The sequence below is a fragment of the Protopterus annectens genome, chromosome 2.part0, assembly GCF_019279795.1.
Source record: "Protopterus annectens isolate FY-2018-M chromosome 2.part0, PAN1.0, whole genome shotgun sequence".
NCBI lineage: Eukaryota > Metazoa > Chordata > Ceratodontiformes > Protopteridae > Protopterus > Protopterus annectens.
Genome location: NC_056728.1, coordinates 1,272,811,608 through 1,272,826,190, shown reverse-complemented (window position 1 = coordinate 1,272,826,190; position 14,583 = coordinate 1,272,811,608). Strand labels below are relative to the sequence as shown.

At 39.8% G+C, this 14,583-nt stretch overlaps 1 protein-coding gene across 3 annotated transcripts in view; it reads right to left on the bottom strand.

The window, feature by feature from the left end:
- The window catches only part of LOC122793445 (probable E3 ubiquitin-protein ligase HERC4), a 1,684,714-nt gene that overhangs the window by 1,217,312 nt on the left and 452,819 nt on the right, over positions 1–14,583 (bottom strand). For 2 of the 3 annotated variants that reach the window (XM_044061443.1, XM_044061444.1), the window contains exons 18-19: positions 5,864–6,007; positions 5,608–5,774 (exon numbers count right to left, since the gene is read on the bottom strand). The exons of the other annotated variant lie outside the window; for it this stretch is intronic. In XM_044061443.1, coding sequence (XP_043917378.1) covers positions 5,608–5,774; positions 5,864–6,007 — 311 coding nt within the window. The remainder of the gene's footprint in view (positions 1–5,607; positions 5,775–5,863; positions 6,008–14,583) is intronic. 3 annotated transcript variants of the gene reach the window in all.

Here is a 14,583-nt window from a genome sequence, read left to right as displayed (position 1 = left end):
GTTCTGAATAAGTGCTGATCACGAATAAGCAAATTCAAGTGCTAAAACTAAGAATCTGTATCTGGACTAAACTAGTAAAAGGAAAGGGGGGAAACAAGTGCAAATGCGGGCTTTTAAATCAGAAAGTTGAGAGAGATGGAAAAATTTCCCAAATGGCCAATAACTACAATTTCTGGGCCAGAACCACTCCTTATGTGGTAGATAGGTTACCTAGTGCTTACCACTCCCACTGATAAGCTAGAATGCTTCTCTCCAACACAGAAAGCTTGGGGGGGCTCAGAAGCTTACATACAGTCCTGGATACAGCAAATCTGGATCTGGACTACACTAGTTACAGGAAAGGTATTTATTTATTTTTTTTATTATATACAGAAAAGTAGCTAAAACAGCAGTAAAAATTCAAATGCAGTAGAAGCTAGCACACTTGAGTATGTAGCAATGTTAGACCACACAGTTTAAAATATGCAATTAAATTAAAAATGACTAAAAACAAGTGCAGAAGGAGTCTATTAGGTAGAATGAGGTAAAGAGATGGGACTGGGGGGAGTGTCCCAGATCAAATCTACAGTGGGGGCGGGCAACTGCAAAAGCCTCCAAATTTAAACAACACAGGAATAGGAAGGGTGGGTATGGGAAAACCAACACATTCAGCAGAGATCTGAAAAACTATACAGTGAAGCAAAAATAACAGTGCACAACTCAGCCAGCAATGATATAAAATTAGTCAAACAACAATTACCAGTACACAACTCTGAAGTGCCAGAAAAGTATACTCAGCTCTGTATATCTCCAGATAGTTTGAAGAGCACTCTGTCAGGACACAGGAAGGCTCCAGCAATGATATGCAGACTTTTACTAAGAAGGTCTAATTTTATGCAAGTAATCCTTGAGATAGTCAGATAACACACAGGATGTAAAACCAGTTATACCAACTTAAGACACAGAGAAATAGGGGGAGGGGGAAAAACACCTTCAGCAGAGATCTGAAAAAATATACAGTGAAGCAAAAATAACAGTGCACATCTCTGAAGTCAACCATCAATGATATAAAATTTGTTTATAGTTATATTTCTGTGCAGTGATTGTTTGATTAGGATATGGGATATATGGGTGAAGTGTAGATATGGGGAAGTCTGGATTATTTATTTTGTTTGGGTAGGTAGTACGTAGCGGGTGGTGGGGTTGGCCAACTATGAGAATTCAAAATTTCGAATTTCGCACTTCAGGACGTTCGGTATTCTCACAGTTCACTATTTATGTGTCAGCGTTTAGGTATTTGTGTAAGTGAGGTTTCAGTATTTTAATATAGACCCATTAGAACAGTGTAATGCGATCCTCTGTGATATTAATCTATATTTTTAGATCCCCATAGGGCTATCTTTAATGGCAACTGGCATGTATAGGTTCATGGGTGTGTACTAGGCTAACAACCACTGAGGCCTTTTTAAGCCTACCCATGCATCCCAAACCTTTGACAAGTTCTGCTACCCTTGGTAAGTGTAAGCAGGGACTTTGGAGATAAAGTATGTACAAAGCAGAGGCCTGGAAGATGAACCATTTACAGGCTGCCTCTGTACATTAGTGACATAGGTGCCAAACCATGGATGAATTTCCTATTCCCCATCCAATTTTCTGAGCTGAACTTGAATTGGGTTAGGGAAGAACTCTGCTTCACATGAATGGGGATTCTGTTCCAGAGAAGGGGTAGTCCCTGGGATACATACCGTCTTTCCAGCAGGTCCTATTTATATCACACTGGCAAGGTTTAAGTCTTTAGAATGGGCAGTTCTGGCACTGTTTGTTTTGCAGATATGCAGGTGGTCCATCAGAGTGGGGTTTGGCAATGTCTTGTATGCCAGGCATAGATCTCCCCTCAACAGCCTGTAGGAAACAGAATACAGGGATATGGCTTTGAGGCAGTCTGTACAGGACATGTTATTTACATCCAGTGTTCTTTTAGTGAGGAACCTATGTGGATGTTCTATCTGTTAGATTTACCTGGTTAGGTACATACCAAAGGAGCATTGTATTTAATGATAGATCTGATGAATGATGAGTACAATGGAACAATGACTTCCTTGGACCTAGATGCCAGACCTTTATTTATAAGTTGCACAGCATAGAATAATTTTCTCATTGTTCTAGATAACATGAGGGTCAAAGGCTATATTACTGTCTATGTGTGTCCAAACGTCCCTTATTACTGGGTTGACTCTTAAGGGTATGTTGCCAATATGATAGTTAACAGGGGTGGGTGACTTCCCAAAGGATATCCATTATGCATTTCTTGGCATTTAGTTTTAGGCCATGGCTCTGACACCAGTTATTCGTTTGTGTCAGCCCTTCTTGGAGAACATTAGTGTCGGTGGTGGATTCTACAACTGCTCCTAATTTGCAATCATCTGTACATTTGATCAACCAGACGCCTCTGACATTGGCCTCAACTACAGAGAAGTAGATGCCAAAAAGAAGGGGTCCTAGGATTGATCCCTGAGGGACTCCACTAGTAGATGACCTCTTCGTAGAGGTGGACTCCCCAGTACTAACTTCCTGGGTCTTGTCTGTGAGCCATCTGGCTATCCATTAGGTGACAGAAAGGTTTATACCTATTCCTCTTGAGTTTGTCAACAATGCACCAGAGTGGTATTGTGTTAAATGCCTTGGCCAGGTCAAGGTAGACAGTGTGAACTGTTTTGCCTTTGTTTATTGTTTTGGTGACCCTTTCAAAGAAGTCATCCAGGTTGAGTAGGCGTGACCTGCCCTTGATGAAGCCAAGTGGGATAAGTGTGGCAACTAGGATTTGGTGTGTTGACTTTGTCAGCTTCCCTATTTTTTATTTTTGTGCTTCCTGATATGATGGTATTGCCTTTTCGTGCTTTGTTAATTTATCAGAGTGCAGCCGTACATATTTTAGTCTAGAAGACTAGCACAGAGTCCTGGAAGTTCTGGGAGGTCTGCTGTGTCAGATAGCTTCCCACATCTCTAAAATGTTACAGACCAGAAAGATGATATTATTGGGAGAATCTTTTGTTTTTTTTGACATCATTGACCTTTTTAACACCTTACCCCATTCCTCAGTAGAGGTATCTGGATTGTCTAGGGTTAATGAGCCAACATGGAGACACTTTCCTACCCCCACAGTGAGCATTTGTGGGTATATCTGATTATTTGCTTCACAGATCTTGGGAATCCTTTTGAAGGAACTACTTGGACTGAAGGACTCATTGTGAATCATTATATATATCCTGGTGTAGTTAATGACAGACTTTGTGGAGGCCATAAACCCTGCTGCCTAAGGGCCAACATTTCCTGATGCTTCCTTTTGCAAGGTCTGCAATAGGGCTGCTTTCAGTTTGTTCCTGTTATATCCTGTAGCAGTTGAAATTGACAGGTCTGGTATCTATAATATAGTTCCTACGATCAAAACATCCTTTGTTGCTTTGAGGTACAATTTCACTAGGTTTATCATGACCCCAGTTACTGGAGTGGTTGACATAAATTATTACTGTACTGGGTGAATCTGCATCTTGTATGGAGCACTGGTGGGTAGTTTCTAGTTTTGGAAACTTTCCTATGTCCAGTAGGTGAACGGTACCTGCCAGCTGCACATTTCATAATCACACAGGGGGCTATCATTAGACCAAAAGGTAGGCTCTTGATTGAGTTATGATTGGTTCCTGTCTTGCAGTGGAGTATGTCCTGGATACTCTGGCAGCACTTATTAATATACATTTCTATGCCGGAGGAGTTTCTCCAGTCTCCTCTTCATGGATGTGGAAGAGTTTTTAGTATAATGGCCAAGTGCAAGGCCCTCACACAAATGAAGGATTTGGGCCGCTAAGTTCTAGCTTGGACCTAGGATCCTTTATTTCTTTTATCCCGCATGTCCCCACTTCCACAGAACCATGAGTGATGGTTCCACTGCCTGTAGCTAATTTGCTTATTTATTCAATGGAGTCAGAGCCAAGCATTCCTGGGTTACAGGAGAGCCATATGGGCTATTTGCTCCTGACACAGGGGTCCCATGGGCTCAATCATTCCTAGTGGTGACATTCAGGTGGAAGGGAGTGGGCCAGCTATGGTGCCTGTGGGGAGGCCTAGCCTGGCAGTAACTTCATGCTGGTGGCTCCTTTGAGCTCCACAGTTGATATCACTGCCTCAGGGAAGCATGTATGTCTACACACACACACACACACACACACACACACACACACACACACACACACACACACACACACACACACACACACACACACACACACACACACACACACTCTCTCTAATTCCCCAGGCTGCTATGTCCTCACTAATGTTTATGTGGCACATGTGCTCAGTGGAGTAATGCACAATGGTTGCATCTCCTAGTGCTCCCAATAGGTGTCACCTAGGCGATGAGCCACAGCAAAGCTCCCAGAGGCAAACATTGGAATCCAGGTCAAGATCAAATATTATTAGGTTATGAATGGAGATCCAATCATAATTCTTTGTGGTGGATGGAGATTTATCTGCTCCATGTACTACTAGTTACAGAAAAAAAACAAAAACAATCATAAAGTGTTGTGTTGTCTTTGAAAGCCAGTAAAGCATTTGGGAAGCACTGCCAAACAGACAGCGAGAGACATTCTTACATATTCCGTGTCTACGGGAAGTAGTTGGTTCACAAATTAATTTTGACTGGCTGTAACATTGTAGGCAGCAGGCAAAAACAAAGATGAAATAAAGCAGTTTTGTGTTCTGTTGCTCTTGTTTACTGTCCGGCACTATTAGCTATTATTATCTAGTACCAGACATGATCTTAGCAGTGCTTAGAGGGTGCTTAACAATTGTTCAGCACCCTTCTAAGCATTGTTAAGGTTGTATCTCACACTAGAGTAGCACTGAACCAGGGTGTCTGAAATTATAGCATAATAACAGCTCTCCATGCACTACAGATTAATAAAACATGAAGCCATTAATGATGTAAGGTTGTCAATACTGCATATAATATTAATATAAGTGAAAAACATCCCTTTTCAGTTTTTTGATACAGTTGTCCTTTTAGAAACTGCATAATTCAGTATGTTTTTGCTTTAAAATATCCAGATAGCCTTATAATGTACTATATGAGCAGCTAATGAAAATGTTGATTTTTTTTAACTAGGGCACTGATTAAAATATTTATTGTCATTTTGACTTCCTACATTTTAATTCTCTGTCCTTACATTTCCATTTCATATGCCACAAAGATAGTTTATGTCTTGCAGGGCTGAAATCATTGCTAACAAATATATAAAATGGTATTACAGCTGAAGCTAGGTCTCTGAATCATGTTATACCTGCAGCACTTTACTCATAAACTAGGTCATAAAAATGGATCACTGAAGAAAAATACAGATTTTAGGCAATGACTGCTTAAGGGTGGGCAATGATTGTTCATTGTGTTTAAAAACAGCAGATAAACATTTATATTTAAATGTTAAAATATTTATATTTAAAGTAGCATAGAGAACTTTTCTCCCAAGCTCTCTGCTGAAAATGGGATTTGTACCTAGTCAGACTAACCCTGGAAAAAAGCAAAGAATAATAAATAACTAAGAATTAAATCTGAGAAATGTTTAAATCACGAACCTTCCTTCAGTGGGAGAAAGCTCATGCATGTCTTCTAAGGTTGGTCGAATATTCAGTAGTTTCTTGTACAATGCCAGAGGAAAGTGGAAGTCAGCCACGCACCGGTTGTACAGGGCCAGTCCACAGATTTCCCCAGCTAGATGGTACTCATCACCTGTTCTGGATCCCTAGGAACAGTAAATAATTTTATTTTCTTCAGATTGCTCCAAATATGTGAACTTCTATACAGAACATGTCAAGTAAGACAAATACATACATCTTCAGGAAACCAGATTAATCGAGAGTCTTCATAATGCTTGAATATGTTTGCCTCTGGGGTACACAGTTCCTTTGTAACTAAAGTGAAGAATTCTTGTGAAAGTCCACCTTGATCAACACCTTGTTCTCTTGAAAAATATACCTGCATCAGTAAAAAAAAATAAAAATAAAAGTTTAGCAGTAATGAGTTCACAGCTCTAGTTAGAAGGTCAATATATTTTAAACCAAGGTTTATATGACAGGAATTGCCCCTGTGTCTTACAGCTGTATGTAGCAGTAACACTGAAATAACTCCCTGTCTGCTGACTCCTCTGGAAGAAATGACTTGTGATTTCTGCTTTTAGGGCAAAAATATTGATACAATAGCAAGCATGTGTTGCATGCTTCTATATGACTCTGGGTTTGTCCTACTCCCCTTTCCCTGGAAGACAGGTTTAATAAGCACATGTCTCCAATATTGAAGAATCTCCCCATATTTATATGACCTAGTGAATAACAGATATAATGGTACCATAAGCTCTTGCTGAAGTGTTCTCAGGTCATTATTACTAAATTCATCTCCTCCCTGTGCTTTGTTTGGATCCAGTTTGCACAGTTCTTTTTCAATATAATCGAATTTGATTCCAGTGTCTGGGGTTACCTGGATGTCACTGAGACAACTTATTACCCCTTTTGTAGAACCAAACTGTTTTGCATAAGATTTTGTAAATATATCTATAATCTGTTGTGTCTGAGAATATATTTTAGAATCTGCACATAGTTTATCAATTTGTATGTCTTTACTCCTTCCATATCTTATGTAGCTATAAAAAGGTTTCCTATTATGCTCAATATCTTTATGTAAATATTCTTCAAATTTTTGATCTTGTCTCACACTATGCTTAATCTGTTTGTCCAGCTTGTTTATTTAAGTTTTCAGAGTTCTAGTTCGACCTCTCTTTCATTTCTTATATTTTTTGTCTCTCATCTTAATCAGATCTCTTGTTCTTATAGAAATTGTTAGAAAAATATGTATTAACATATGTGTGCAATGCTTATTTTAAATAAGGGAAGATTAACACGTTTTTATTCTATATGCAGCATTAGTTCTATTTGAAAGTGAAAACATGCTTTTCTGAAATTGTGCTTTCTGACACTGCAAGAAGCAGGTGATTTTCTGCTAGGTCAGGACATTAAATAGAGAATAATAATAATTTCTGTAGATCCATTCATTATGGACAATAAGCTCTGTCCGTGCTAATGAAAAAGTGCACAAGCTGCAAGAAAGTTAGATACTATAAACAATGAACTGCTTCAGAAATCTCTACTTGCATTGTGCTTGAATTAGCTATAATACCTAGACTTGTAACATCACATAGCAAGAAAGTTATAATTGACCGGTGGTCGTCAAGGCCATCCTGTTTACTGAAAAAATCTTTTTTAAACTTTGAAGAGTCAGCTAGAAATGTGAGAAACATCTGTAAAGTAACAGAATTGTGAACTGGTGGTCTGCTACGTCAGCCGTAGTGGGCAATGCCTTGAAAGAAAGGCATAATAATTGTGACACTTCTTGATTTTAGTCAGACAAACTCTGTAACTGCATTTTTTGTCTCCTTGCACAAGAATAAAGATACCTGAACTGAAACGTTTGCTTTTGGTCTTTTAAAGTATTTTTCTTTGACATTTTTTGGTCCTTTGGAGCCGGAAACCCTCGTTTAGCCTGGGATCAGATGGGCCAGGTGGCATGAAACTGCACAGGGAAGATACCACATCGGATCTTCTTCACTGAAAGACCTCCGACTGAATTGTCGTGCAAAAGAGGCCAGCCACTTTTCTGATCTACGACTGAAGGCGGGTTCCATTTGAACAGTGAGTGACCAATCGCTGAGGCTCAGGTAGGGTGAATCTACTTTTTTCTGTTTTAGATCAGGGACTTGATTGTATTTGTTCTGTGAGACTTTTGTTAAAATTCAGGGACAGAAATATTGCTATCTTGTCATAGATCAGGGAAACAGAATAAGTAGGCAGGTAGTCTGAAGGGACTGTAAACACTTGGTGGTACCACATTAAAAATAAAAGGGTTACGTAACATTTAAAAGGTTAGAACAAAATGGGTAATACGTGCACAAAAACGAAAAGACCCCAAAGCCTACCGTTAACCGAAGACGCAAAATATATGCAATCACAGCGTGCCGACAACGTTAGATATTATACTAAATGGGTTAATAAATATGAATTTGATGGGAAACTAGAAAGATCCTCGCTTATCAAACTTATGAGACAGTTAAAAAATGATTCTAAAGGTCGGGTTAAAAAACAGCGTAAATTAGGAGTTCCTCAGGCACACAGGTGGGTTGAGGAAGCAAACCGAAGAGAACAAAAGAATAAAAATTCAAAAGCAATGTTTCTAGACAAAGAGGATAATAACTTAGTTATAGCATCGGCCCCTCCGGTTCTGGTTCCCTTACCAGCTCCCTTACCGAAATATGAAGCAAAAGAACAAACTGGCCCACCTCCACCATATCCAGTTATTCCTATAAAACCACTACCGTTTGTTAGAGATCCTATCGAGACTAGGTCTCGAACACGTAATTTAAAAGGGGATATTGAATTATATCAAATGAATGGAAATTCACGGGCTATGAGTGAAGAAGAGATATGCCCACTCATAGAAGTACCAAATCCTCAGGCAGGACAAGAAGGGCAGGACCCAACTCTCTTAGTGTACAGACCGTGGACACCAGAAGACATCCGGAAAGCCACAGAGGGAATTCCCCATCCAAAAGTTAATTTTAGAAAGTTCTTAGAAGACTTACAGGGCATGAGATTAAGTTATCACTTAAACGGAGAGGAAGTAAAAAAGTAGTCAGACAAATAGTAGGTCCAGATTGGCACATGATCAGTGGCAACTGGAATCCCCGTGACGCTGCACTTAGGCCCCTCCCACATAGCAGCGCAGAACTAGATAACAGAGTGAAAGGTCTGACAGACCGAATTTCTGAGAAATGGAAGCTTAGGGCAGACTGGACTTGCATTAATCAATGCATCCAACAAGAAAGTGAAACTGTTGATAGATATTTTGCCAGATTATTAGAATGTTTTAACAATCACTGTGGAATGCAGGTACCTGAAGACCAGACACAAGATTCCCCATATGAGCAGCAGTTAAAGAATGCATTTTTGAAAGGCAGTATTGCACCCATAAGTAGTTTCATTACTAAACATATGGTAGACCATTGTACAAGCAGATTACAATCACTGCTTGAATATGCTAGACATGCTGAAAGGCATTTTAATAACAAAAAGAAAAAGAAAGCCCAAGTGTTTGCTGTGGAAGATGGAGAAGTTTATTTAGTACAGTCTGGACAAAAGGGCAAAAAGAATGCCCAGGGAAACAAACAATCTGATCAGCGATCAGAGGACTTTGAAGGGAGAAAGAAAAGAGGTGAGTGCTTCAAATGCGGGAAAAAGGGACACTTGGCAAGGGATTGCAAGAAAAATAAGAAGGCAGCAGTGGAAGACACGATGAAGGTGAGGACTGACTATATGAAAGTCAGGAATCACTAGATAGGAATAATAGAGAAAGGACAAATGAGAATGTGATAGAAGGAGCAGAGAATGTGATAACAGAGGAAGTGCAGGAAGCTACCGATAGTGAAGAAAGCAAAATATTTGACCTAGCCTTACTGAGCTTAGAGCTCTATCTAGCTGACACAAAACCAGAAGTGACACTCCTGGTAGAAGGGAGGGAAGTCAAATTTTTGTGCGATTCAGGGGCATCACGAACCCTGGTACACTCCTCCAAACTACCAGAAAATTCAGAATCACATGACTTTATACTAGTAAAAGCAGCTAATGGACAGCTGTATCGGGAGCCTCTCTCCCATAACATTACAATAACAGATCCTGTTTCAGGATTAACCCAGAAAAGCAAAATTGTTGTTTCTGCAAAATGCCCAGTGAACCTTTTGGGCAGAGATCTTATGCAACTATTAGGCATAGCAGTAGTTCCAACCATGCAGGGTATGGAAGCACAGCGACAAACTAATACTTTTGCAGTGCAAACGGAAGATGAGACATTTTACTGGTACAGCCAGGACTTAGTTACGACTGGTCCTGGAGCAGTAACTGAAGAGTTAATGAATGTAGCTATCAGTAAGTTCCCCTCCCTTTGTATTGACATACAACACCTGTTGCACTGTACTCTGTATTATTGTAATACACCAGAACCTGTACTCTGTATTATTGTAATACACCAGGACCTGACAAAGAATATGAACAAGAACTGTTTAGAAATCATGCAAACAGATTAGTACTGTGTAATTTGTACTGGGACATGAAAGGGAACAGTGTAGTTAGCTGTTCATTACCCCAGGAGTTCTTTTCACTTTACAAATCGAATCTATTACCGCATGTTAGTTTAACTAAAGAGGAAGATTTAAAATGGATAGACCTAGGAGAAAAAATCACAAAATGGGAAAAACAGACAGAATCAGAACTGTCAGAACAGGGAATACAAAAACAGAAACTGAACTGGATAACACAAACACATCCAGCTGTACACTTGCAGTCCAGCAAAGACAGCTGAGAAGCCCTCTTATTAGAAGAGGAAGAAAAAGCTTTGTTAGACATACCAGAAACTCTCTGGTCAAAAGGAAAGTCAGACATAGGACTTATTCGTACAGCAGGACCAGTTACGATCATGCCAAAGTCAGCATTTAGACCACAAAAAAGACAGTACCCCTTGAGAAAAGATGCAGAGGCAGGTATTAAACCTATCATAGCAGCTTTGCTTAAGAAGGGAATACTGGTGGAATCTCCCGATTCACCATGTAACACACCCTTATTCCCAGTTAAAAAAGCAAATGGAGAATGGCGTATGGTCCAAGATTTACAAGCTGTAAATGACGCAGTAATACCAAGAGCACCTATGGTGCCAGATCCACATACCTTGTTGAATGATTTAAAACCTCAACAGAAGTATTTTTCTGTGGTAGATATTAGCAACGCGTTCTTTTTGATACCGATACACCCTGACAGCCAGTATTGGTTTGCATTTACATTTCAGGGGAAGCGGTATACATATACATGACTACCACAGGGTTATAGTGAAAGCCCAATGATATTCTCACAAGAGATGGCAAGTAATTTAGCAGGATTTATCCCACCGAGAGGTAGTCAAATTTTACTTTATGTTGATGACATCCTGCTGGCTGCCCCTACCCAGCGAGATTGTAAGGAAGATACTATAGCATTATTAAAATTCCTAGCAGTTGAAGGACACAAAGTAAGCAAAAATAAATTGCAGCTTTGGAGAAAACAAGTGAAATACCTTGGATATGTAATATCCAAAGATGGCAGAACATTAGATGAGGACAGAAAAGTAGCGATCTTACAAGCACCAAAACCCACAACCAAGAAGGAAATGATGTCCTTCCTGGGTACGACTAATTTTTGTCGAAGCTGGATCCCAAACTATGCTCTGGAATCTGCACCTTTAACCGACCATGACTTTTAAGAAGCCTATGGCAGCACAAGATTTAATACAATGGACACCAGAAGCAGAATTAACTTTCTGCAAGCTAAAACAATTGATAGCATCATCATTAGTTTTAGGATTACCAAATTATCACAGATGTTTTTTTCAAACTGTAGATTGCAAGCAAGGTTATATGACATCAGTATTGACTCAACAGCATGGGGACAAACAACACCACATTGCTTATTATTCATCACAACTGGACCCAGTGGTGCTGTCTCTACCCCACTGTGTACAAGCAGTAGTTGCAGCTGCAATGGCAGTGCAGGCTTCAGCCTCAGTAGTGTTATTCCACCCTCTCACATTGAGAGTGCCTCATGCAGTCGCAATCATTTTACTGCAAGAAAAAATAGCATATCTTTCCCCTGCTAGGCATCTTTCTTGTATGACTATATTGCTGAGCCAACCTCACATGACAATTGAATGATGTACTACTTTGAATCCGTCTACCTTGCTCCCAACTCCTGTGGATGGCACACCCCATAACTGCCTGCAGGTAATTGAGCAAAAGACACTGCCTAGAAAAGACCTCACGGATGTTCCCTTGGATAATGCCGAGGTGACATATTACATGGATGGCTCATGCAAAAGGAGTCCTACAGGACAGAACCTAACAGGTTATGCAGTAGTTTCTGATACTGAGATTGTAGAAGCGAAACCTCTACCACATAACTTATCTGCACAAGCAGCAGAGTTGATTGCCTTGACAAGGGCATGTACCTTAGCAAAGGGTAAAAGCGTAAACATTTTTACAAACAGCCAGTATGCTTTTTCTACTGTACATGTTTTTGCACAACAGTGGAAGAATCAAGGAATGGTGACATCTACTGGCAAACCAATTAACCATGCACAGTTTATTTTAGATGTGTTAGATTCTATTCAGTTGCCTCAGAAAGTAGCTATTTGTAAACGCATAGGTCATACAAAACAACAAGATAGGATTTCAAAAGGCAATGCGAGAGCTGACACAGCTGCAAAGCAAGCAGCCTCAGAAGCATTTCTTTTGAACGAGGAATTACAACCTTCTGAGATTTTAGACTTAGAAATGTTGAAAACAATGCAGACACACTACACAAGCTGAAAAACAAAAATGAAAAGACGAGGAGAAATTCTCAAGGAAGGGCTGTACATCTCCAAAGAGAGAAAACCGATATTACCATCTAATTTATTTAGATATGCAGCTTTGTTGAGCCATGGGCAGAGCCATGTCTCAACAGGGGGGATGGTACAGTTAGTGAATCAGGTATTCGCTACGTATGGGTTTACAAACTACACTAAAAAATTTTGCCTGTCATGTCACACTTGTAATAAACATCATGCACAAGGGGCATTAAAGCCCAAGCAAGGGAGTTTCCCTACACCACTGTATCCGTTTCATACTATCTGTATGGATTTCATAGAATTGAGCAAATGTGAAAACAAAAAGTACTGCCTTGTCATTGTGGATATGTTCTCCAAATGGGTGGAGGCCTTTCCGACTAGTAAACTAGATGCAGCCACTGTTGCAAAGACCCTAGTTAAAGAAATTATTCCTAGATTTGGCATACCGGAAAGGATCTACAGTGACAATGGTACACATTTCGTTAACCAAACTATACAACAGTTGAGCCAGTATTTTGGGATTTCTTTAAAACATCACTGTGCATATCACCCTCAATCTGCAGGGTTAGTAGAGAGGCACAATGGAGTTTTAATGAATAAGCTTAAAAAACTCATGGCTGAGACACAGAAGAACCGGGTGTACTATTTGCCCCTGGCACTGTTGAGCATGAGAACTGTTCCGAATGCAAAAGGATTGACACCTTTCGAAAAGATTTTTGGAAGAGCTTATTATATACCTCAGTGGAAACCTCTCATGCCTGCAGACCAGGAAGCAAATTGGACACTTGCAGAGTATATGAGGAGTATGCTGAATAACAAACATCTTTTACAGTTTAATTCTGTTTCAGATAAAGACCAAACCAAACCATCCGAAGTAGCAGTAGCCCCAGGCACTTGGGTCTGGTGAAGACAATCAAAAAGAAGAATTGGACGACACCAAAGTGGGAAGGTCCGTATCAAGTACTGCTGAGCACGCCCACAGCAGTCAAGATTGCGGAACGTTCATCTTGGATTCATTTGACACACTGTAAACTAGTCAAAAACTTTTAACTTGCTAAAACTCTTGCTAACACACAGCAGCAGTAGAATGACAAGACCCAGAGATAATAGAAATAATGAATGCAGTGTTGCATAATCATCTTAATAACTGCATTAGTGACCATGTTCTTTTTTCTGTGGCTTTTGCTGTGACCTTTCTTTTCTTCAGCCACACCAGCTAGACTGAACAAACGTGATTCAACACTCATAGACTGGCATCCGAACTTTAACACTTACCAAGCAATCAAATATGTGTATGCTGAGACTTTTAATATTTCAAATTGTTGGATTTGCACAGCTATACCAACAGCATACGGGGGATTAATGATGGCTGCTGGCCCCCTAGGGGTCAATGAGACCTGGGAAAACTTGATTTTTGAGACTACACCTGTAAAATCTAGAGACAAAATTGCATTATTCCTACCTGTTACACAAACAGGAATTGTATGCTTTTTTAAGAATGACACGATTCAAGTAGGTTGGAGCAAATGTAATGTAACGGTTTCTTATAAATGTTATATTAAACCTAAAAATGCTAAAAATACAGAAACAATTTGTGATGCAGATTATGACTCATACTTTGAGTCCTTGCATAAAACTGTCAGTGATATACAACATAATCCTGTTCTTTTAAAGCAACTGTCTATTATAGATAAGAAAATGTTTCATGCGGGGAAAGTGTATATCAATACTAAGGTAGAAAACTGTTATTTCATATGTGGGAAAAAGGCATACAAATGGTTGCCTGAGAATTGGTCCGGCAGTTGTTTTTTGGGTTACCTGGTCCCGGCCATACAACACACTACAGCTTTGCCTCATGGGAGAATTCGAAACGTCAGAGACGTCGCAAAAAAACCCTGAAAATCCAATCAAGAAACCTGAGAATCTGGTGGGACAGATCGTAGCAGGCTGGAGAAACCATAACTCTGTGAAAGACAAGAGTAAACTAGCACACATGGACTTGAGTGACACTATCATATCCTGGGCTGGCATAGCCCCTGCATATGGTGCAGTTAAATCAATTTGGGAACTGAGAAAGCTATCCAAACTTCTCGAGGTCA